Below are 26616 nucleotides of genomic sequence, written 5' to 3' on the forward strand. Positions count from 1 at the left end.
TGAATGTTGTCCTGCCAGCCTGGGGAGCACAGTGGGAGTAAGGTTTTGTCAGAGCCCCTGACACCATGAGGAGCACAGCTCCAGGTAGAGGGTTTCAGCTCCCATTAGATCTGCCACAGGAGGGAGGCACTTGTCTCTGCCACGCACAGCTCTCATCTAGCTTTGTCACAATGGCTTCATGTGACAACCAGGCCCCTCAAAATCAATATCCACGTTTTCTGCAGATGAGACTTCACCATTAAATGAACGTTAGCTTGACTGACCATCCCCATTACAACTTTTTAGTAAGGATAGGGATAACAGGCCAGCCAGGTTCAGAGAGCATCACATCCCCAGCTGGCTGCTTTCATAGGATGGCAGAAGTCACAGATGTCCTAGGCCTTACCCTGTCTTGCTGTGTGCCCCAGGTAGAGATCACATGGGCTCAGGGCCTGTGCAAGGACCAATTTCCTATCCCATTGCACACAAGGCTGTGGCTGCCATGCTTTGCACAGCTCAGCAGCTTTGCAACATCCTCGCTTGCCCATAATTGCAGCCTACTTGGGTTGGAGATTTTTGTGGCTTACCCCTCCTGACCTCCTTGCCTGCATCATGTTTCCACCAACCCTTCACCCCTGAAATCCTCAGTGCGGATTGGAGGGACACAGAGGAAGTCCTACCAGCAGGGAGGGAAGAAAATAAACTAGCTTCAGAGACAGTGAGTGAGAAGGGAATTTAGGATCAAATCTTGCATACTTAGGCATGGCTCCTAGAAATCAGCAGTTGTGCTTGGGACACCCAACCCTGGTTGGAGACGGGTGTCTACAGAGTTTTCATCGGTGTAGGATTTGCCTTATAATTTGTTGTTTGCTAAAGATGCTCTAGCGTCTTGCTCTAAATCTTGTTTCTATGCACTCTTCCGAGATAGCAATCCTTTATGTGTATACATCCCATTCCATGGATCAGTCAGTGTTTGAGCACCAACTTCAGTGAAATTTTATCAGCATTTTTACCCTGCAACCTGAGATCAGGAAGAACTTAAAAAAAGGAATGCCATGCCCTTGAATTAGGCAAGGATTGCAATTCTCAGGCTAGAGACAGGAAACTGAAACACAGAACATACCCTTGTTTCTAGTCACATAATGAATCGAGAGCAACCAGGCACAGACAAGCTTAGTCCCTCTCAAATGACCCTTACAATGAAATTCTCTGTAGTGTTTAACCAGTAAGCACTTTTATTGTTGATTTTGAATTCATTAAGACTACATTATGTTGGATTACAAGACTTTGGCTACATCTCCCACATTTGCATGCAGGCATTACATTTGCAAGATTTTCTCAGAAAAATGGAGCAGGCGCATAAAATGCATAAAGGTTAAATGATTATAACATGGAAGCAGCATGTCAGTTACAGAAATTTGTACCACATGTATCAATAACAAACCCACATCCCCATTTAAAACCTCTTTGTCCATCAGAAATCCATCTGGTTCCTCTGTCCCTCATCTCTGTGCCCCGGCTGTCTGTCAGCCAGCATTCCCACTGTTTCTGAAAACACACATCTTTTTTTTTTAGAAAAAGGTTTAATACAGTACATTGTTTTTCCCTTAAAAACAAAAACACTTCTCCTTCACAACCCCCCACCCCCTTAAAAAAAAAGAAAAATCTATCGTAATCTCTTCAAGCACTGTTAAATGTTAGGAATCTCTACTGCATTATTGAAAGTATCAGATCACTAACAAACTTCTAAACATACTACAATGACCCTAAAATTCCCCCTTCCCCAAAACTACCGAGAACTGAAAATGCTATACTGCATTATCACACTTGCATGCATGTATCCTGAGCCACCTGTATTTATTCACCTTAAGCCCCTTTAATAAATAACTGTCCAGCAGTAACATCCAGAAGTGTGCTGTCTCCTCCAAATTAAACTCTATATTTACAGAAGTAGGGCTGTCTTCTCAGTGAAATGTTGTTTTTTTAAAAAAACAAAACAAAATAACAGCAATAAAAACAGCTAACATTTAAAGAGAGGAAGCATATTACCGATCACGTTGTCTAAAGACCAACAGGAGTAAAAAGCATTAGGAGCACCAGGTGCACATGCATTTGAACTGGTACAGTTCATGAAACAATGTCATTCATTGTTATGCTCGCTCATTCAGACGAGGAGCTGATTCTTTTTCTTTCTTTTTCTTTCTTACATTTAGGACCGTCTGCTCTGCAGGCTACTCCCACAGATGGCAATACATGCACTGGGGTTAAAAGATGGCCATAAATATGCTTTGATCAATGTGGTTCCATATCAGCTTTAAACACATGGAGTTTCCCTCCCCACATCTTTGCACCTTGTGTCATTTAACATCTGCGCTAAGTGTGAGCCAAAGGCTCCCTAAATCCTCAGTTTTTCTCTTGGATGGGGGAAGCAATAGTTATTCACTTTTTGTAAGTTTCTAATGATGCAGTGAGCTGGAACATACAGGGGAATCATCCCACATGAGAACATTTCTTAGCAGTGTAAGTACTGCAGTCACAACTGATATATATGCTTACCATAATAAACATAGTCAAACATCAAGCCAGTTGGAAGGATTTTGTCCCTTCCTTCATTTTGAACCAGCTCTCAGCTGACAGACAACAAAATTACTGTCTTGACATCAGTTGGCCTATGCTGATTTACACCAGGTAAGGATCAAGCTCAACAGAATGTAAAATAGCAACCAGTTTCTCCTAGTGCATTGTTATAGTGCCTGAGATCACTGCAAATGGCAATTTTTCTCCAACAACAAAAGGCCTTTTCTATCCAGTGCAGTATATTTACTGCCCCACCACTGCAAAGAATTCAGTCAGGTTTGCTTTCTCTTTTTCCCAAGTTACCAGCAAACTATCACCTAAACCTGCACTGCTCCCATCAGAGAAGCTTAATTTTATATAGAGAAGATGCTGGGAACTCCATTTATGCTGAATTTAATTTTCATGGTGCTTTCTGCTTTATCATGCATAGATCACTTAGAAACCCAGATCATTCTTATTCTTCATGCACTTGTATATTATACAGAAAATGTAAGCATCTTGTTTCTGCAAGACTGGCTATTGTAGCAAAGGAAGATATTTTCCTCAACCAGAAGAGACAGACATATTGGAAGTTTGATTTTCTATAGTCAACACTCCCATTCTCTCCGAAACTAAGTCAAATTCTACAGTAACATTAATTCAAATCTGTAATAACTCTACTGACCTATCTTCAAGATTTGTATGGGAACAAGACAATAAATATGTCTCCTGGGCTTTTTCACGTCTGACCCATTAGTCACAAGTTTGAAGAGATACAAAGTCTGTAAGAATTTTTTTTCCTTTCAATATTCCATCATTTGTGGAATCCACCATTGTTACAATTTGACCACCACATGCTGATAAGGAACTTGGGTCTGCCCCAATCCCACATACAGATAAGCCTCAAAGGCCATGTTTTGCTGTGGCAAGATTGTTTTATCATTATTTATTACTATGTGCAATTTCAATTCCTAACTGGCATTTGTTGGCTCGTGGTTCTTACATGGACAACATGAGACACTATTAAGTTCAACTGTATGTTCACATTACAAGAAGTCCTAGATCTAGCAAATCTGTCTCACATAGGATTCCATAGGTAAAAAAAAAAAAAAAAAAAAAAAAAAAAAAAAAAAGTTAACCAATGATTTCTGCTTTTAAAGCACCTTCCCCCACTTCCAGGTCCTCACCCCTCACTGGAGTCATCCAGCTCCTTCCATTGGTGTCAGAAGTGGAGTTTCACCAGAAAAGTAGCGGAAAATTGACATAGTTTAGTTTCACCTTTCAACTGAAAGAAAAGGAGGTAAGTGATGACTGTGTTGCCTTTCCATTCATGGGAGTGCTACTCTGAACAGTTTTTGTAAAGGAAGAGAAACCAAACATAAAAACCTACACAGTTCCCACACACACAGACACATACACACTTACACACACTTCTCCTCCAAAGAGAAATCCATTCTTATAGACCACATTTTGCAAACCCTATTCAAGTGACCAAAAAAAATGAGGATTAAGTGCATCCTTTCTCCTTTCTGATCATGATGTAGTCACAGGTCAGCAAAGTAGTGGGCATAGAGATGTTCCTCTTGACCTGCAGGACATTTTAATACATGCAGAAGTGCTTTGCTGGCTAAATGTGGAACAGTTCCAAGGCCAGCTGACAACGATGAGTGTGTTTCCACTACCTGCACCAATATACATGAGGTAAGGGCATAACTCGAGAGAGCAGAGCAGTGCAAGAAGAGAAAGAGGCTCTGTGGTTCTTCTGAGTTTGACAGCCTCAGCTGCATACACACGGCATGTCACAGTGACCAGCACAGACCCATGAGAGCTTGGTATGTTGTTCTGCAAGTGGGACTTCCACTGGCAATAGTACGCCTGATTCCTGTTTGCAACAGGACATTTATATGCCTGTAAAATCTGCATAACAAGGCCTTAAATCTGGAGCAGCCGCATGATACAGTTAGTGCTTTTGCGTGGATTTATATGCCAATAACCAGTGTGATGTGCTACACACCCCCACCTACACACAGATGGTGAGATAGATATATGCAGAGTCATAATGCAACATAAGCATTATTTCTACAAATATCCTAACAACATAGCTAGTGACTAAGCTAAGCAGCATAGGGATCTGCAGCCACCCTTTCCAATACCATGTGATAGGTGCTGGTAGAGAAAAGCAAGCTCAGGTGTTACATTGATTCACTAGGGAATGATCTGGGATCAACCCACACAGTTATCGCTCAGCGAACACTATTCATGGGCTGCCCCACAGTCCCGCGTCAAACTCCTACCTCTGTGGAGGTGCCCACATCACTTTCTGATGACACACAGAATTGAGGTCAAGAGCAAACAGTCAGCGGTTGGAAATCATCCAGACAAACATTATAGAAGAGGGAGAAAAAAGCTAACGCTGACACTTCCCACCATGCCTCTCTCGACCATAGGTAGACTGCCAGGTTAGATTGTTGGGATCCAGGCCATCTAAAGAAAGCCACTCAGAAGGATTAATCTTTGAATCACAAAAGGACCCAGTTCTGCTTGGCAGTAAGACTGAAAGGAAATTTCTCTGTGATTAAACAGCAATGGAATCAGTCCATCAGTGCTCCTGATTTATGTAATGTGCAGTTTGCATATGGTAGCATTCATGCTCAAATTACACATTTTTGTTCAATTTTGAAGTGTTTTCTATGAATGAAAACAAAATATCTAGCCAAAAAGTTCCTTGGAATTCCTCTGAACTTTGGAAAATGTTGAACCCAGGTCTTGTTCAGGGTTTGGATTTCTGGAACCAAAATCTGGCCTTCAGTGACTAACCTGCACAACCTCCTCTAAACATATTCAGACATGGCAGGTTCAAAACTAATTTTGTCAAGAGAAGGACGCCCCTCTTCTATGCTAAATTAGCGGCACATAGTCTCCTTTTACCTTATTATTGTTATAACCTCCTTATAAACTTTCATGGAAATTCCACCAGCAGAACTAAAAGCAGAAATTATCTTTGTAATCATTGTTCCGTGTTAACATCTGGATGCAGTACTGTTGGGGGAAAGGATACAAATGCTTCAATGAACTATGTTTAACCAACTTGCAGGTGGCAGCTATCAAAACAACAGATGCACGTGTATCCAGCTAAAGTTACTAATGTATGATCTGACATACCAAGTCAGACAAATGTCGCATGTAAATAGATCTTGAAACATATACAAACAAAAGCTGCTACTGCTACTGTATCTAGCTGATCATTTTGGTTTGTTTGTGTACCCCATAGCTCTGAATCTATCCACTGAATGCTTACTCAGCATGTGTGGTATAAATATATTCATACACTAAAACTGACACTTGGTAATTTCTTTTTCTTTTTTACTTTTTCTTTTCTTTCTTTTTTTTTCTTTTTTTTCTTTCTTTCTTTCTTTTTTTTTTTTTTTGCTGACCAGCAACAAATTCTGTTATCTTTAACTGTAAACCAATACTCAATAAATATGCCGTGTTCAGCAAAGAGACGTGTTTTGCCACTTAGGATTTTGCTGTGCTCTAAGCCATGGGCTGCGGGGGTGGCCGTGAAGGAGGAGGTCCAGGAGGGACTCGGGATGGGGGTGGTCCAGGAGGTGGCTGCCTGGAGGGGGGCTGCAGAGACACAGGAGGAGAAGGACTCCTTGGAGCATGGTTGATGTTGTCCCGTCGTGGCAGCTTTGGTGGTGGGCTGTAAGGCGCAGAGGTCCCATCTGATTTTACCCGAGTGAAGTTTATGCATCTCCCCTGGAGGTAAAAGAGAAATTCATTATTCATAAAAAGCATGTGTTTTGACTCAGCAGCAGCTAGCCAAAAGGTCTGTAAGCAGAGGGACAGGATGCGCTTATAGATCTTCATCCAGTGTCCTTCACTGGATCCTAGACATGACATTCAAGCCATGCTGTACTAAAGACCAATACTACAAACAAATGCCTTCCTTGTGTTTCAGAGTTACTGCCTATGGAAAATAGACTAGGACTGGTTTAAACCAAAAAGGAGCCCAGTGTGATTTTGCTGACATGCACTGTCTTTGATATTATGGCCATGCAGAACATGGCTACTGTCACAGCTCCACCACAAAGTGCTGCCTGCTTGTTGAGTTCCCTTACTGATAAAGCTGTGCTGGAAAAAACTCACAGGAGAAACAGGATTATACCCGAGGAACAACATTAGCAAAGACACCACCTGTAACCTTCTTTTCATAGAGATGCTAGCCTAGATGGTGGCCATACTTCCAAAACTATGCTGAGATATTACACTATCTTCTGTGCTCCAAATGTAGATGTGGCTTCCCTATTGTCCTCATAAAAGCCTACTAGGTGTGGGACTTGTGCAATAGATTTCCACCAAACAAGTTCCAGGCAGGAAGAGAGACAAGACCCCAAAGACAACCTCACCTTTCCTGTGGGGAGCAGCCAGAGCAATCTCAATCAGACACCAAGGCCTCACCTATCTGCTCTACTTGCTCCTCCCCATGGCCACCATGTTTTGTTACAAAACAGCCCACTGTCGTTGTGGAAGCCTCATGAAACCCTGCAGATGCAAACTTGTGAGCAGAGATGCAACGCTTGGCATCTCCATACCCATCTCCTCACCTGGAGAGGTGGGAGGAGATGCTTAGGCAACAACCCAGCTGCCACAAGCGTGGCAGAAGCCTGGAATTCAGAAAGACCTTTCATCATCACATACAAGGGCTGAAGGTGAAGACAGTCTTAAAATGAAGGAGTGCCACTGCCACCAGCCTATTCACAGGAGCCTTCAAATGCCTGATGTGACGAACTGGCTAATACCATTAGCCTCAACCCCATAATTTCAGTAGAGTAGCTCTTCATGAACAGTCCTTCAGATATTGAACAGAGGTCATTCACAGCTTCTATGCAATTATCAGAAGCACACAGAAGCTATGCTTTTTTTTCTTCAGCTTTACTGGGATGTGGTTTCCATACGAATAACTGTGGGCTGGACAGTACCCAGCCATTAGTGAAGAACTCCATTTTTCAGCACTTTTTCTTTTGTTCAGCATGCCTGCTTTGTTCCATGCAGCAACCATCCTCACACAAATGCCCTCTACAGTTTATTACAGAGGGAAACATTACCTATTTTTCTCTTTCCAGGACAAACACAGCATGGGGAAAAGCAAAAAAGCAGTTTGATACGTCAGAAAACATCTGTTCCAGAAGGCATTTTTCCTTCCTAATTTTCAAAGATGTGCAAAGCCATGACACTGGGCTGAGGTTTAGGTCGCATGTTGGGTCCAACAAAGCAAATTCAGCTCAAAGGTACATGAATACCCCTCAAGTAGAACTCAGGGTTCCTTCAGAGTTAAGCAGCTGTAGACTGTGATCTCTGCAGCTATAGAAGATTGTGATAAAAAGGGGATACAGGAGTCCGTTGACAGGGATAGATCACTGCTGGCTCAGTGCTGCCTGGCACAAGGAAACACCAAAGAGATGCAAAGGTGTTCGGGGAATGGGCTGAGTTTCTGTGGCAACTCCACAAGTCACAATTTCCACTGGAATCCAGGCAAAGGCCATCACAGCTGAACCACATCTATTTGTTTTGTTAAGAGACTTCTCTGTAGAAAGGCAAACAGAGCTACTTCTGCTATGCATCAAGAGAAGCTTATGCAAGCTCCAGGGAGCTCAGAAAATGATTCAACGAAAGTACTAACACCCAAATGGTACCACCCTACCACTTACTTGGACTGGATGGCTCAGGGCTTCATGGCTCAGCTGCAGCCAATAGCTAACTGAATGGACGTGTTGTTGCCTGTACATAAGATGTATTCAGTCCCAGTTTTCACCATCACAAATTCACCACTACACTTAAACAACCACCTCAATAAGTGGGATAAAATCTTCCTTCTGAAAAAGCAGGCTTGTTAAAGCAGACTTTGCTTATGAACCTGGTTCAAGGCAACACTGTGCTGAGGCCAGATGCATGGAGGCATCAATGGGCAAAAGCCCGCTTCTTGGCAGCTTCTGCAAAGATAGACAGCTGAATCAAGAAACTCACAAGTCAGTGCTTTGCTCTACTGTCACCCAACTCAAGTCCTTCCCAGCGCTGCAGCAAATGGCCATCCTTGTCAGCCTATAATTGACATTTATCTTCTGCTGGGCTCACTTTGAAAATCAGCAGTATTTATTGCTAGGCAACAAATGATACAGATTAATTTAATAGCTGTACTGCTATACGTTTCAGAAAATTCAGCCTTGATTTTATAAGTTTATGAATTTAGAATGGCAAAATAATCACTTAAGGAAAAAAAAAAAAAACAAAAAAAAGAGGTATTCGGATGAGATTCAGGATACAGAGAGGGAAAAAAAAAGAAAACAGAACAATTTCCCAGAACAAATGCAAAGATGCAAACCCAGCACTAGTGCTTTTGCCTACCAGCCTTTGCTGCCTCTGTTGTCTTTTCCCCAAACATCAATTCCAAATATATTCATAGTCTATAATCAAAGGGGATCCCATAAATCTGTTTGCATTACTTTCACTTCACTTAAAGTGATAGGCGACGTCAAGCTGCTGCCAGTTTCTGCCACACTCGCTGATTTGTCAGACAGATGGGTAATTTAAAGGCCATGCGCCGCATTGTGTCAGGAAAAATACGGTTGGGTTGGGAGAGTCTGACAGATAGAGGCTTGTCTGATCGATGTATGCATTGTGACACTTCCTCACGAAAGATTATTGGTGTTAGCCTACAATCTCATACATCAAAGACTTCTGGTGAATACTGGAGCAAATCCTCCTGAGCACTTCAAGCAGCCATTGATAAATTGAGGCTGAACTCCTAGCCAGGGTTAGGATTAACAGCCAAAAGGGAAAGGGGGGAACAAATAACAATAAATCCTCTGTCAGTTTTAACTTCTTTGGTATATTTCATCAAGGATTTCCAGGTTGAAGAATTAAGCCCCACACTCATCACACTTTCCGAACAACAAAATGCCACAGCAATTCTTTTGCCTCATGGGCACGTCCCTCTGGGATTAGCTTCATAAAAAAATTGTGATGGTTTCTTAAATAAATAAGCTGCTGCTTAAAGTAGCCACAAAATTCTTAATACTCTGCATCTGAAAAGATTAAGTAATCTCCTCTCCAAACGCATTTAAAGGCTCTTGAAACACAGAAATCAGGGACAGAAATATTAAGATCTCATTCCAAAAGTATCCTGCACACTGATCTCGCATGAGGGATTAACAGCAATCAAAAGCCACCACTGCATTAGTAGCAAGAACAGTATTTTTTTTTCCCAGAAGCATGCTGTACACCAAGTGCTTCAGGAAGGGCTCAGAGCTGCACAGGGCAGGAACACCACGGTGATCTCCAGCACAACAGCTGTCGGTAGCTGCCTTATTGTTTTATAGGAAGCAGATGATCTGCGTAAATCCAGTTCTGTCTGGTTTCAGCCCCTCTCCCAGCAGAGCATCCCTCAGATGGTGCGTCCTGTGCCGCGTACTGTCATTCAGGCACCAACCGAAGGTCAGCGCAGCGCCATATGGAGTTACGCCTTTGCTTCAGCTCACATCTGCACAGTCTTCCTAATACACAATTATTTTGCCTCCCCATATGCCCATCTACTTGTTAGGCTCTTGTTACGCTGCTTGCCAAACTGGCTTTTCAAAAAGTACAAATACTGAAGCAGCAGGATCTGCCCTTGCACTGACTCCAGCTTTTATCCCAGTGTAACAATCAGATGCACAATTCAGGCACTTTGTACTTCTAGGCAATGCCTCCTCGACCACCTAGGATGTGCTTTTGTGTGTGGTTTGTGGGGGGAAGCAAGGGAGGAACCTTTTGAAAGCCGCTGAGTCTTTTTTCTGGTCTGATTTCTTCACAGTGCTCAGTACTACGTTCCCCAGTGCTTGTTGCCCAGAAGTCCTTAGTTACTACTCCACAAGTTTTCAAGAGAAAGGATCCATACAATTCACAATATCATGGGCATGTCTCCTCACCCATGATACAAAGAACACCCCAGAAAAAGTACTTCAAAATCCAACCCATCTGCCTGTAGCTGTCACTTTTCTCTGTTTCAAGAAAAACTTGGGTATTTATTTAACAAGAAATCAAATCTAGTTTCATCTTTGTGCACATTGAAGTGTTTGTACATGCTAAAGTCAGTCTGTTTCTTCTCTTTAGCCGTGTTAGTTGACCCAATAGAAGATATCATTCCCATTACAAATTTTATTTGAGCTTTCATTCACCTGCATTTTTGCTTATGAAATCTGCGCCCCAGTTTTAACTAGCAGAGAGGGTACCTGACTGAAGAAGCATTAATATTTATAGAGACTTCTAGGTCTTTGATTGTGGAAAAACATGAATCTTGCCTTTACATTTTAGCATGAACTGAAAAATCATTCCTTCAAAGCTTAGAGGTCCTCACATTGTTGTCCAAAACAAGACATTAAATTAAATACATATATATATACACACACACTTATACACACACACACAGATCTGGTTTGTTAGCATTTACCATCGCTTCCTAAATGTCTACCAGTGCAAAAGTGGAGTTCTAAATCTCAACAGAATAGTTTGTATGCTTGCTGAAAAATCTAAGTGAGAAAAGCCTAGTAAAAATAAAAAGAATGCTAAAACTTCAAATCTGAGACAAAAGAAGATGCTCAAGAGCTAGCGTCTACAGAGAGTCAGTCAGTTTAGCTAACTGAATGCTTTGACCCAAAGACTGAGAAACCAACAGGCTGTACACCTTTAAAGTCAATCACTTTTGTAAAAGTTGAATTTTGAAAAAAAATTAGAGGACCAGAAATGAAGTCTTTTTACTCCATTTATGAATCAGGCAGATTATGGAGAGTCATTTTATAGAGACAGAGCCAAAGCAGGGAGGTGCAGAGCCCCCACTACTTGAGTCCACTGGGCAAGTATCAGGATTAGCAGCTGGCTCCTCAGCAGTCAGGACCTATGTGAAGCAGCCTTTGCCAAAACCTTCCTTGCACTGCGCTGCTTCGTGCTGACTGTGTGCTGAACATGTCACGGCTCGTTAAAACCTTCATGGATTTCCTGGGAATTGCACTGATTACCCTGCAGAATGCAGCCTAGAAATTAGTGGGCCAATGAAACAGTTTGTCACATAAAACCCAAGCCTGCCTGGTTTTCAGGCCCAGTCTTGTAATATTTACTAATTCCTGCTTTTACATTTGGGACTGAGATACTTTTTTTTTTGTGTGTTAGAAAATGAAATACTGGAAACGTCTGAGATTCCTGTATCAGCAGTGTGGTGGCTGGTTATGTTTTCAGTTCAATAAATATATAATATATAATTATTTTCTAATTATAATGATGGCAATCATTAAAATTTAATTGTTATGTAACATTGTTATTATTGCATCAATTATTGATGTTTAATTTATAAACTTGTAATTATTTCTTTTTTTATATATAGCCATTTCCAGCTATTAGGTCTCAAAACAAAACAATTACCATAAAATATTTGTTTGTATGGGAGTTTGGCTCTTTAAACATCTTCCAGTTGGACAGGTCCTCTCCTTTCAGTGACAATTTTCTGGGGGTATATTTGGCAATTCAGAATTGATGTCAATCAAGTACTATGAACCAGTCAGAGAAAATAGGGTTTACTGAATGGAAGAGGATTTTAGAAGTAAGATTCAATAAAGCAGGGGTGCCCAACAATGAAAATACTGTTTTCTTCAGTATTGCTTTTAAAAAGGAGATGCATTCCCTCCATTTTTTAATTGAGTGTATTATCTATTATCTTTAGATATGAACTGATAAGACTTCCGGTCCCTCCTTTAGTCATGAAGCTATTGAAAGAAAAGGAAATCAGCATGCTGTGGGTTATAAATCACTCATATGCTAACAGTGAGCTCCCTATAGTGGCTATAAGTACATTCAATAAATTGAAAATTAGAACAAGATGAATGCAAAATACACAAAGATGATCCAAGAGGAAGCAGCAAACTGCTTGGAGCCCAGCTGGATGTGCACATCAGCAGACACTGTGCCTCAGCTCATAGTCCCACTCGTACATGGCACCTCTTAAAGTCAGGGATGGGTCCTCTGGGAACAATCTATTATGTTTAAAATCCAATGCAACAGCACTGGATTAGAAAACAGAATCAGCCAGTTCTAGGAATCGGATGGAGAAAAAACTCAAGACAGGGAAATTGGCCCTTTTCAGCTAGACTCAGGATCCATCAGCAAAATAAACTTCATGCTGAGCACATCCCTACAACTCAACTACCACATGCCTGCTACCACTTATCCAGCTTAGGCACAGAAGGAAAGGACAACACAGCAGGTGACATGGAGTATCCATCCCAGTAATGAAGACAGGGTTATTTAAATAATTTGTATTACACTCCTTTCAGCAGGGAGCTACATGTTTTTTCTAGCTCTGTCTTAGCAATAAAATGCAGCAGTGGGCTACAGACATCTCCTGAAAGAAGGGCCAGAGTCACAAGATTTCTTGCAGGAATGCACAAAACATCACATGTCTTGGACCTTGCTGAGGTTGTGGCTGAAGTAACTCCAAGTGCAGACCATACAGCCTGTTGGTTCTGAGGACAGAAAGGGTTTCTGGGATAGAAATTGGTGACATTAAGCATAAAATAATGCATCATCAGTCATATTTGATGCTCACTACCAGCCTCCAAGTATAGCCACACCAGACCAAACCTCACCCAAACCTGACAGAAATATCCTGCTTAAGTCAAACCTAAAGCTGCACTCATGATGCACAATCTACTTCTTTGCTATCAGCTTTGATGGATGAAGCTCCTCCAGGGGAGGAAGTGAGGAGACACTGCTAGATCGTGCCACCTACCCAAGGTTAGGCAGCAACCCAGGGAAGGAATTGGGAAAATATACAAGTTCAGGACTCATGACTCACATCCCTTATTTCAACCACAGTACCACACATTTCCACATTTGTATGCTGACAATACAGGAATGTGGTTCAAGGGAAGAAAACAGTGGTTGGTTTGCAAAAGATTTTTCTTTTTTCCTTGGCATTTCTGGGGAAAAGGAGGCTGCATTTCTACATCACCTAGAGCAAAGAGGGCTTTGGAGCATAGCAACTAGAGCAGCGAATATTCACTGGGTGCAACAGGCTTAAACTTGAGGTATTGGTTGGTTACTGGGAGGAGGAAAGGAGACCACAAAGGACCATAACTGGTCTTGTTCAAACTGTATTTAAATGACATTGTGCTTTCCAGGGTGAACTGTTTGATTGTCTCTGCAGGAGCTAACTGGGATTGTGGTATGCACAAAAGAGCAGCACGAGGCTCTTTACGCGCCTATTGTATAGAGTAATGCTGGAGACTCTCAGCTTTCTGGTGAAAATAGCTATTAATTTTCCTTGTTTTAACCAGAAACATAAGATCTTGGCCCACCACAAAGAAAAACCATCTCATGCTCTCAGGTTGGGTAGAGCATTTGTACTATCCATGTATAATAGCAGTGATTATAGATTTTCTTCTGTTACCACAAGAGGAACCACAGTAGATTATACAAGAACGGAGGCATCCAGAATTACAGCTCCTCTGTAGACAGCAGAGATGCAGCATCTTTTCATCTTTAGTTAACCTTCTGTACAATAAACTTAGTATGAACAGTAACAGTAATATATTATCTTACAGAGTGCTTACACTGAGGAAGGTCACTACTCATTCTCCATATAGAGAAATGGATTCCCACACAAAATTCAGAAGTACGTAAGCAGAACACTATGGAAGGCTTGTTAGATAAAGTTTTGGACTATGACCCAACTCAGAAGACAATGAAGTGTGTGCATTTCCCTGAAGTTCAAAAGAAAAAAGATAACAGCTTCAGCATTGATCCAAGGGTGCTGCCAAGAAACAACTAAATGCACTAGCCATGGAACATCTCTTCACGTGCATATGCCCATCTCTGGCATACTCAAAGTGGCAACAGGAGCACAGTCTCACTCTCCTGGAATTTAATCTATATCAGTGGGGAGGTAGAGTACAACAAACAAAAAGTGATTTACATTAGCTACAGCTAAGATCTCTAATTTTGCAGCTCAGTTTCTTAACCCTACGGCCAATCCTTCTGCATTCTGTTGTGCAGCACCAGCTCTTGGCATCTACATCCCTTCTTCAGAAAGGCGTCTTATGGCTGTTGTCGAGTGTGCTGCAGGCTCCCAAAGCCCTGGACACACTGCTACCCCTTAGGGGCTGCATCTGCCCACAGAGCCAATTTGCAAACTCTTCTTCCATGACAGAAATTATAAGATCCTGGCAAAAGAGAAGTAATGCCAGTATGTGGGCTTCTTGCAGGATAGGAAACTCATTAATCGCTGATTATGTTTCCAGCTGCAGTGCTTGACACATCGTGGGAACTGAGCATTAGGATAACGGCCAAGGAGATATTTTTCCCCCCCATGTCATGCCTGTTACCATACAAATAGTGGTCTCCTTTGCTAAAAGAGAAATAAAAGTCACACAATGGCTACATGCATCTCATTTTCATCAAAAGTGACACCTACTATGGCAGGCAGTGTCCCCGTCCCTTTAATTTTTCAGCAGCTTATGAAGATAATTGGCTCCAGAAAGGTTAAGCAAAGGTATAAAAACTCAGAGCAAGACAGAAGCCTGATGCATATGGTCTGAAGGTGCTTAGTGTTGCTTTTCCAGCACCCCCTGCAGCTTTGGGTGATTACAGTGCAGCTCTGAGCTGCAGGGAACCCTGCTAAAGCCACTGCTTGGTCTTGAAGAGAAGTAATTAACATGAGCTCCAACTAGTGCTGGCACAAGGGCAGTTCATGTGGAGTGACAGGGGTGCTGCCATCCCAGTGAGCTGTTCACAAGCCACTGATCACCTGTGGTCAGCAGCCAGAAAGTAATGACAAATCATGAATGTAGACAGCATTCTCATGATTTTGTAGTTGGGAAAACTAAGCACATAGGTATCATGGTCAGCATTACAAAGAGTTGCTCAAAATTTATCAGTAGTTGGATGTTCACACCAGCCTTAGTATGGCTGCTTTAAAAGGAACACAAAAAATAAGGAACTCAAATACTCCTCCTAATTTCAAAGGCTAGTGTTTAGAGTTGCAGCTACCACAACTTATTCAAAAGTCATGCCACCAGTACTCTAACTTGAAAGGATGCAATCTCTGTTTTCCAGCATGACTTGCAGCTCATAGTGCAATTTTTGGCTTTAGCACTTCCTTTTTACCTTTAGTTCTGGGGGACAAAGGGGGAAAAAGAGCTTCAATTTTTGTACCATAGTCTGCTTCAGGTCCCTTTCCCCAAAAAAGGCTTTGCGTGTGCTAACCAAAGGTTAGAACTGGTCAAGCATTGCTTTTTCTAGGTAGCCTCTTGGGTATACAAGGATGACAGTGACATCAAAACCGTGTCTACATTCTCACTCCGCTCTAGGTAATTTTCAGTGACAAAAGTGAGATTGCTTTCTAAAGCTTTAAATAAACAAGAGCAATTCTGCTAGGGAGGTTGGGGGGAACAGTATCATTTTTTAGCTGTGGTTTTTGGTAAACCAAGCTGCTGAGAATTTCCTGTGACAGCATGTGCTGAAATGCAAAAAGAAATGAATTTGCTGAAAGCAGCAACTAAAGAGGTTGTTCGTAAGAAGCATCTCACCTTCCTCTCCACACATCTTTGGGCTTTTAATATTTACTTGCTGGTATTGGTAACAACCTCACTTTTGATCCATGACTTCTGGTGCTCTAAGCCCCAGATTCCTGGGGGAGGAAGGGAAGGGCAGCAGCCTTGGGGTGAATGAGCCCTATGGGATCCCTCTCTGCAGCTCTAGCACAAGTGCCCATTGGGATCTGCCAAGCTCCAGCTGCCCGCAGGACACCAAAGGGCTGTTTGCTCTAGGCACAGTGCAGTCTTGCATTCTACAAGTATTTTTCAGGAAGAAAAGCTCTGAAATCTAGCTGTTTCTAAAGATGAAAAATTGCTTTTCAAAAGCTTTTAAAGAGCGCTTTAATGTCAAAACATTCCTGTCCCAAAAAAGCTCTGTGATTTTTTTTCCTCCGTTCAATTGTGGATGTTTTCATCATAATATTTAATGACAATAAAACAACAAAAACAATTCAGCCCTACTTTTCACCAATAGAAAAAGCTAATGTGCCCAGCTGAGCAAAAACAAGTGGAAAATAACATTTTTAATTAGGGCTAACTGAATAAAGTTTGGAGAATGTTAATTTTGGTGAGCTATCTTGTTCCAGTGGGAGCTGATATTTCTTGTAATCCTTGAAAATGTAAAGATAATTTAATTGATTTTTGGATATTCGGAAATAGGAATATTCCACATCATTAATGCAAAGGCCAGTTCCCAAAACTGTGGCTTTTTTGCCTTCTAAACTTCAAGTTTTCCTGAATAGAGATCTATGCAATTTCCTTTTCTTAAAAAAAAAAAAAAGAAAAGAAAAAAAAGAAAAAAGCATACACCTCCCTGCCGCCAGAAAAAAGAAAAAATCCACAATCTAAACAACAGCAAAACATATAAAAACAAACCAGAAAACAAAACCCTGCAAAAACAGCAATGGTGCAATCTCTCTGGCCTCTGGATGGTGCCATTTGGAAGAATACCACGCAACAAGGCACAGTGCCTCCAGAACTACCAGCAGAAACCCAATGCTTATTGACTGCTGACAACATATCTGGGCAGCAGTGCCTTGTCATCTCCTTGGCTCTGAGGGCTGCCCAGCTCCATGCAGCCAGAGCTGTCCATGCAGCCAGATCACCCATAGCACTGACATCCTTTAGCCAGGACTTATGCATGCAAGTATACATAGGTATGTTATGTATATTATGATTTTTGAAATGGTTTCAAGGGGAGATTTAGATAGAATATAAGGAAGAAGTTTTTTTTACAATATTGATGCTGAGGCACTGGCACAGGTTGCCCACAGAGATGGCGAATGCCCCATCCCTGCTGACATTCAAGGATGGGGCTCTGAGCACCTAACCGAGCTGTAGGTGTCCCTATTCACTGCAGAGGAGGTGGACTAGGTGACCCTTAAGGGTCCCTTCCAACTCAAACGATTCTATGATTTGTTTACATATTCCTTCCTCACCAAAAGCCAGACTCAAACTCAGTTTTCCACCATGGGATTGCTACTGGAAAAGTCAACAGAATAATCCATAATAACCTTGTTCTTCTCTGTGCTAGATCTCTCCGTGAAACACAGGCCTGTAATATCCTTTATTTATACAACAGAGTGATGGCCAGTCATTTTCTTGTTTCCCTTTCAAAATTCTTCAGCTTTAGTTAATTTCACAGACCAGGGAACAGATTATCTCATTCTTCCACTGAATCTGGCTCAATAGGATTCTTTCCACCCTATTTCCCAGATGTACATTTGATTTTCTAATGTTTGCCCCGATACAATAATCCTTCAGCTTGCTCTGTTTTACACAGCCCCTTTTGAGTCCCTCATCCTCCCCCCGCAGCAGGGCTGGAGGGCAAGTAACTGAGCATCCCTGTTCTGAGCCAGCCCCTGCATGTTTCACGGCCGCACAGGATAACAGAGGCTCTGTTGTGCTCTGCACCCATAGAAATGTACTCGCCAAGCCAGGAAAAGGCAGGGGATAGATACGTAGTATACAATGTTAGTGCTATCAAAATACAGCTGGGCCTAAAGAGCCTATTCAGAAGCTCCAGATCGTGCTTAAAAAATAAATAAGGTGTCTCGAGCACAGCTGCCCTGAAAATGCAGCTTGGTGAAAGAAGTTAAAAGGCCATTTTACAAAGTAGTATGGGAAGCTGAGCTTGTCCTTTGCACACCAAAAGAAAAATGGAAAAGACTGAAGTTTAAGTACTGATAAAATGTAGAGATTCTGGCAGAGAGGGGCTGTAGGGCAGGGGAGAAAGATACCGCCTTCTCTGCTTGGAACTTGCATGTCAGAGCTCCCCCACAGAAAGCCAAATGTGAAGGTGAAACAGAAGCAGCAGGACTTAACTCCCTTGGAGTTGTTCCTCTAGAGTAACAGAACAGACAACAGGAAGCTCCTAGTACTGCAGTGGAGTGGACTTTTGTAGCTCAGAGTCACAAACTCATTGCTTCCTCCAACAAGGAATCAATTCCTGACCTGCATTTGAGTTTATCAAGGCAGGAAAATACCCTATCCCTCCACACAGGCCCCAAGGAAGAGATGCGGCTCTGCACAGAGCTCTAAGGAAATTATATTTTCCATTAACTTTACTAGAGTTTGTTTCTTCATCACCTGCTAATGTGAGAAACTATGAACAATACAGTCACTTAACGCTATTATTAAATCTGGAAAGTAATTATCCCTCCTACCCAACATCAGAAAAATAACGTTGCAATGTTACTACTACATTTTAAATTCAAAACTGCTAGTTTTGAGTTTACAAAGAATTTTTCCTTCGACTCCAACACATGCTCCCAAGAAAGCAAGACTAAGAACTTACAGTGCTGAAAAAGACAGGGGAGATGTTGATCATTTGGGGCAATACTATTAAATAAATGCCACTGCAAACATTTTAGCTCATTTGAAGCCTCTGGTTCTCAGGACAAGTTTTTAGCCTCAAGGTAATGTAAAAAGGAGACAAGCTCACAGAAAAAAAAAAAAGCAAGGCAAAGGACAGAGCATTGCTGCTGCTAACAGAGCAATGACATGGCAGTCAGGTGTTGTTTATGACACCTTACCTTATCCCCTGGCTGTGGTCTCATAAGAGAGACTTGATCGTAGCCTCGCCGAACCAAAGCCCACAGTGCATCAAGTTTGCCCTGGAATAAAAAACATCTGACATGACCAAGAAGGCTTAGGAGAACATGACAAAATTAAACTACAGCCGAGTAGATACAGCCTTTCTGCATCAAAATGCATGAAAATTGCTCCTGTGCCCTTGTCCTGTTGGACAGCCAGAACAGAGACTCAGAGTGGTAACACGGACCTTATAACCAAGGGGGAGAAACTCACTCTGCTCAAAATGAAATGAGGATGACTGTAGCTTAAACAGCTCCACAGAGGCACAATTGGGAGCTACGTTAACAAAAGACAGAAAAGTAAGTATCTACTGAACTGGATAAACAGCCACAAGACCTAGGCTGGCATCACTCACAGGTACTTTCCAGCCAAGAAATTTAAGTGCTTTTAAACCCATCCTAGAAGCATACACGACAGGATAGGGGGTGGGGGGAGGGTCTCATTCTGCACACACTAAACACTGGTTTGGGATTTGGCCACAGATTTCTGGATAAATGTTGTATGTTACTGCCTTCACCAGCACAAGCCCTCCAGCTTCCTTGGCTGTAAGCTGAGATAACAGCTGCGGGGTTGTGTGAGGATACATAGGTTAGAGATGGGGAGACATCAGATACTATAATGACACAGGAGAAATGAGGATGAAAAAGCATGGAGAGACTCAGGGACTCGCCCAAAATCAGACACTATGTCTTGTGGCTGAGCTATGAGGGAATAGAACTGAATCCCAACCCCAGGCCTTAGCCACTGTGCAACCAAAGCAAGTACAAGGCACTTTCTTTATCTGAACTTCTTTGCAGCATGCCTCAAAATGGAGTGCAGCAGGGTCCCCCTGCCAGAAGAGTTGGGATATCTGCTGTTGAAACCCAAGCTGTGCAAAAGGACCAAGAGGTGAGCTGTGGGAGGGAAGATCTCCGCTCTTGTCCCTTAACACCCTCCACTTTCCTCAGAAAACTGAGACAACACAGGGCCTGGAGCAACAAAAGTTCCCAAAAGTGGCAAAATCGAGGAATATTGGCCATTTTTCTAAATAGGAAGTGTAGCTTACACTTAAGAGGTAGGAAAGCATCATGAAGGACAAAATAGAGTTCATAAAACTAAGAGATGGTCTCCTTACCTTGATTGGAGTGTACCACTTTCGTTGGGAAGGAGGCTTTCTCACATGGGGCTTTTTCGGCTTAGGTTCCCAGGGCTCATACTCCTGCTCTGGCAGCTTAATAATGGCATTTTTGGGTTTCTCCAGTTTTGCTCCTTCCTCTGTTGATCCTTTATCTCCCCACCGCACCTGAAGCCAGGAGAGCAGACTAAGTACAGACACTACGGTGGTCCCCACAAGCAGGTATTTACCTACTTCCATCGGGTGATCCAAATATCATCAGACAGGAACCCAATTTCATGAAGGCACTGTAGTCAGAAATATGCCCTTAAGAGCCATATGTTAACTCTGAAAAGCAACCTGAACCACCAGTATTTGCACAACATGATGTGTTGTGCTATGTTATGGCATTCAAGACAGATTAACCCATTTCCAAATGAAATCCAAAGCACTCTGCCCTGCTCTGCTAGGACACAGGTATATTCCTATTGCCTCACTCAAAAAGCAGGCATCAGTACTACTTGAAGGAAGGTGGTTTTTATAAATACCTCTGTGCTGCTCCTGTTGATTAGTTCCAAAATGAAAATTGGGTTAGCAGGCAAGGATCTGATAGCTTAAGAGTAGCAGCCCATAGTGAAAACAGTTCTTCTAAAGACGACCATGTACAGCCACAAAAGAGGTCAGGAACTTCATCCTCATACAATGTACACTGCTCATTTCAAGCTAAAAAACTGCTTTTGTAGTCTGACTCAAGCAGAAACGTGAACCTGTGTTCAGTGATAGCATGTGATCCATGAAGCTGTTCAGTACCAAGGATAAACATTCTTCAGAGGAAAATGGTTAAGGATGTTAAGACACAGTACTTTGACTGCAGGCTTTCCAGACTTTCAGGTCCTTGCTGAGAAGCCATTGCTTTAATTCTGGTTTGGACATTAGCCCATATCCCCTAGCTGCCAGTTAGATCTGATAATAGTACCTAGAGTGAAATCCCTACAAGTTGCCATTAGACCTTCAGCAGATATGAATGAGTGATAGCTCCCTGATTTATCAACAAATTTCAACACAGAGAACCAAGAGTAAAATTTTCCCTGGGCAAGCTTTTGTGCATTAGGAGCTAATGCTCAAATGAAAGAGTTAAAAAAAAAAAAACAAAAAACAAAACAAAAACAAAAACCCAAACCCACTGTTTTTAATTCCCAAATCCAACTGCTTCCAGCCACCAATGAACAGCATAGATGACATGCTCAAATACTAAAAACCAGTACAACTCTGCAGTAAACAACAGAATAGGAGTCAACTGCACTAACTGAATGGTTTGACTCAGTAAATTAGAACTTTTGGTGCTTATCCCACTCCTTAACCTGCACATTTCCCCCTGCTCATAGTGCTATATTCAATTAATTACTCATGCAAATGTGGCAGCTCGATGTCTGATACTTGGACGGCAGGTGCAATCAGGTAGACAAGCCTTAATTAAAACCTGGCCTGTATTCCAACAAAATTTTTGTAGGATTTTTTTTGTTTGCACAAAAACATTATTAAAGTATATAGTTGAGATCATTTAGAAGGAACTATAAAAGAAAAAAAAACCCACGATACCTCCATCCTCTTAATTCCACCAACACCTCGGCCTCCATAATAAGATGCATCCACGGTTGGCCACTTTTTCTTCGGCAATCCATCTTCATCATCTGACTCCTGTGGGAAAGACAGGGAGATGTTACTGTTGTTCTCATATAAATGGGAAAAAAATGAACATCCTACAGTTCAATCCTTGGATATTTGGCTTTGTGCGTTACACTTACTTGCTGACAAAAAACAAAAAAGTCTCTTGTCTCTGCAGCTGCAATTTTAACTGGGGAAGCCAAGGAGGACTGCCTATTCCCCTCTCCTCTTCAGGCAGCTTTTATTTAATCAAATATGCATTGAGCTTCAAAATCACAACTGACTTTTAAGGGACAGCAAAGTGCAGATGAATTGCACATTATACTGGCTTGTCACTAAGCTGTGCAGAAAATGCTGCAATCAGCTAACCCAAAGGACTCATTTATTAATTGGGCCTTTAGAATTTAATGTCACCTAACAGGGAAAAAGCTACCACTGTGAGATTTCTAACATGTGCATCAAGCCCTTTTCTCATGGCAGCTGTAACCAGTTGTTCTGTGCTGCTTGATTCTTTGTAGAGTCTGGCTCAAGCTGTACAGTTTGGAGCTGGAACTGAGACTGGAGCATCTCCAAATTTTCAGGAAGCTCAGATCCAGAGTTTCTGACCTGTAATTATAAAGACTGGATTTTTTTTTTTCCTTCTGAACGTGGGAGAATCTGAATCAGAGTTTTACTTCATGTTCACTGTTCTGTTCTTGCATAACTAAAAGCTGGCAAACGTTTCTGGTTCAAAAACCCTGGGAACACTTTCCCAATTCTATCATCCTGAGCTGGGAGAAGTCACTGGGACTTCTCAGACTCAGTCATTACACTGAGTCAAGACAGCCAAAAGTCACACCATAAGTACAGTACTAGAAGCTGTTTCTGGAATCCATTTTTATCAAAAATATAAATAAAACAAAATAAAAAGAAATCAAGTGAAACTCAATTAGCAGAGGACACAATTCATTAGCAGGTTACTTAATGACATTTTCTTGCAGTGGCCCTTACGCATCTCTGTGAATATGAAGCTGAGAGTCCAAAAGCCAATAAGATCTTCTAAAAAGCTTGTCTTCATTTTTGTTTATTCTTATTTAACTCTTCGGTTGTGCTTTGAAGAGAGCTATTGCCATCATTTATTCAGTGACATCTCAACTCTCAGCTATGGTTCATGGGTCAGTTCCTCCAACAAATTCTTTACTATGGCCAGGCAAGACTAGAGTTGACATTTCCATTGCTTCTACAGGATTTTTCTACCCCTATCTCAGAAACACAAAGAAGTCGTTGCATGATTGTTTTGTTGATGTTTTGGAAGACTGTAATACACAAACTCATTTTGTACCACATCTGAGACAGCACCCAGTGAACTACATCAGCAGTTTAAATTCATTTGTGTTTCACTTTGTATGGACTGGAGTATTATTATTATTAAAAAACCCTACCTCTTCCATGGAATCTAACAGATTTAAATTCTTTGCACCTAACAACTCTCATTGCTGGAAAATCTGATAGTAGCGAAACTGTTAATGATAAGGAGTTTATACTAAATAGCTCCTACACTAAACATATATAGCAAAGCAACATTAAAAACCACCACATACACTTCAAAAAGTGTTAGAAATCAAATACCTGTGGTTTCAAACAAGATTTAGATATCTATATTCAGTTAAATAGCATTAGTGACAGACTATATCAGGTAGAAGACAGGATGCTGTACATAGGGAGGCTAGTGCTATTTATCCTGAAACAGTGATCCATGGCAGGTAGACTCAGGGCCAAGTAAAGGGATGAGCAACATCTGTATTTTCTGGTATTTCAGGAAGCTTAAAGAGGATGTGTGCTGGCCTAAACTCTCTGCTGATCAGAATAATCCCAAAGCATCTGGGAACTCTACTGTCAGGGTGCAAAACTCTCTGAAATCTCCCTCAAACACAGCATGGCTGTGATTATGCCTCATGACAACATTAATCACCCCAAAACCAGAATTATTTTGGTGCATATTCTCAAGTCAAATTGTCACAATGCTGCTGCTCAGGGCAAGCAACAGAATCACAGAGAGCAATGGTGGCCTCTGGCAACATCAAAACTGCAGCTGTGGTTGCCTCCTGATATTTGTGCCATGTTACAAGCAAGTTAGCAGCAAGTTGTAAGCTTCTGTTGTGGGTTAGGTAAATATTTTCTCACCCTTTAGCTGTCTGTGCCTAGAAAAGGAATAAAGGCAGCCATGAGTTCATTCTGGAGATACGTTTATTTATTGCTATTATTTCTATCAAAATAACAGAGTGAAACCAAATCTGAGACCAGGGCCTCTGTGAGTTACCATCTCAAAGAAAGTACAACCCTTCTTCCAACAGCTCACAACCTAAACACAGAAGGGCCAAGCATCCTGCCAAGGGTCAGGCTGCAGCAGAACCACAGCTAGGGCCCGCCTCCTGCTCCCTCTCCTGTACAAAAGCCACAGGAATGCAGCCTTCACTGTCTTTTCTTTCAGCTGCCTGACTTTGTTCTGTACTCCCCTCTAGGGAACAGCAGCTCTGCTGGAGGAGGGACAGCTTTAAGCACAATGGTTTTGCTGCTGAAGAAGCAAAGATTTTCCTACATAACTATGTGATGGACACACAGCAGAAGGAACAAAAAAAACCTGTAGGAACTGTTGTGGACTTCTGAGTTAAGCATCTACTTTCTTTGTGGATGGAAATAACTTTGCTGTACAGAGGCCAGTAGGCAGAAATAACTGTCCTGACCCCAGAGACTTCCTCTCTCAGCCTTCAAGGTGTCATTAAAGCATCTACAGGGGTGACGCTCCCGGGCAGCACACTGCACTACAGCAGCTGCAGACAGGTCAGAAATAGCATACTTACAGGCTCCGGAGGTGGTGGTGGAGGCGGCTCCTTGATCACCTGGAATATACAAGCGGTGGGAGGAATCCGAGTTAATGGCAGGGTTTCTTCCACATCAGGGCTATGCCCTCTGTACTTTTTGCTTATCATAGATAAATTGCCTGGCTCTATTTCCTCACATTCAATCACAGAGCACATAAGCACCAGATTATCATTACTCACACTGATAGCAATATCCGTGCTGCAGCACCAGGACCATCACATGTATGTCTCCAGCCCTGGCCAGTGCTTACTGGACCTTGTGAAACACCCAGAGCTTTCAGCTCCACAACATTCACTATGACTTAAAAATAAAATTATTTTTAAGCAATACTATTTTACAGGTGCTTTAAAATGTTTGCAGAGAAATTCATTAATGTAAACCTCAAGGTGTCTAGCAATCATTTCACTCAATGAAGTCTCCGATGAAAGTTTCTGACTTCAGGTAAGATTTAGATCTTGCCTGCTCTGCTGAATTAAATGCATTACAGGGTCAATAACAGTGTACAGTCACTGTACTACATGAGGCCCAAATCATCACTATCATTTTAGCAAGAAGCGAGTCAGAAATAGAACTTGATATCAAGTAAAAAAATAAGTAAATAAATCTGTACTTACCACCGTGCAGCACAGGGGCCAGAACCACCAAAGAAGAGCCAGAGCCAGTAGCAAAAAGAGAATCAGGAGAGCAATGAAAAGGATGGTTCCAGTCAGCTGCAAACAAGATGATTGCCTTTGAGTTATCTGCATACATCACAAATGAGGTAGGAGGCCTGAAGTTATACAAGTCAGGATTCCCACATTACACGGCCTCACCTAGGTGGTGCAGAACATTACTCTCATCATTAGGATCTCATCAATATTTAGTGTGACAAATCTGTACCTGGAATCATGATTCAGGAAAGTACCTCCTGTTTCTGGTATGTATATGCATAATTCATGGTATGCTTATAGCTCACTAGGTTCAAAGGTGATAAAATTGTATACAAACTATCCCCAAACTTGTCCTGAGAGGTCCCCTTAGTACTGTCAGAAGGATATTTCAAACTACATGATCAAACTCAATGGTGCAGAATAATATTTCATTACTAGAGATGCATAACGTATCAATGCTGATACTCTAAGAACAGGAATGTTGCAGCTGAAATCAACCAGGTAACTGTCAGCGTATCAACATCATACAATTTGTCATCAGCTCTTAAGCCTGCCTCCATTGCCTTGAGCTGCACTCAACCCCAGCCTGAGCACTTAAACTAGTCCTTAACACCGCTGGTTCTGGTGAGCTTCTCAGGATTGCTTTGTCTTGATCATTACTGATTCTACCTACTCTGCATGTGGGAGTCTTGGGCCAGGGAAGATCTACGTTCAAAACAGTGTTATTAACAAAAAGTGTTAATACTTGAAGAGCTCTGATTTTCCTGTGTAAATCTCGAGGGATTGTGTATTGCACTCATGACAATGCATTCAGAAGATCGGCTGGCTAAATATTGCTCTGATGACTACAGGAAAGAAGGTCTTCAATGTGCTGCTTGGCCCCTGCAGAACATACAGTGCATGTGGTTTTTGAAAATCCAACATCTGATGCAGATGGGTAATGGCATGGAGGGGTGTGCAGTTTCCTTGGACTGCAATGGGCTCCAGGATGGAGTTAAAATTAGTTCTGGTGTCTAGAGTTGTGGAAAACCTCTTCAAAAGTAAGTTCTCTGAGTTTAAGAGGTTCAATTCACTAGCAACAGGAGTACCAAAGAAC

At 41.9% G+C, this 26616-nt stretch overlaps 1 protein-coding gene across 1 annotated transcript in view; it reads right to left on the reverse strand.

Annotated features, from left to right (window-relative positions):
- Positions 1 to 3007: 3007 nt before the first annotated feature.
- Positions 3008 to 26616, reverse strand: part of ANTXRL (ANTXR like) — a 49919-nt gene continuing 26310 nt past the window's right edge. Inside the window, exons 13-18 of the mRNA XM_031607729.2 lie at positions 25485 to 25580; positions 24849 to 24887; positions 21943 to 22041; positions 20365 to 20532; positions 19190 to 19270; positions 3008 to 6294 (exon numbers count right to left, since the gene is read on the reverse strand). Of these exons, the coding sequence (XP_031463589.2) occupies positions 6070 to 6294; positions 19190 to 19270; positions 20365 to 20532; positions 21943 to 22041; positions 24849 to 24887; positions 25485 to 25580 (708 nt within the window). The 3' untranslated portion in view covers positions 3008 to 6069. The remainder of the gene's footprint in view (positions 6295 to 19189; positions 19271 to 20364; positions 20533 to 21942; positions 22042 to 24848; positions 24888 to 25484; positions 25581 to 26616) is intronic.

The sequence above is a fragment of the Phasianus colchicus genome, chromosome 8 (assembly GCF_987193195.1).
Source record: "Phasianus colchicus chromosome 8, bPhaCol1.hap1.1, whole genome shotgun sequence".
Taxonomy (NCBI): domain Eukaryota; kingdom Metazoa; phylum Chordata; class Aves; order Galliformes; family Phasianidae; genus Phasianus; species Phasianus colchicus.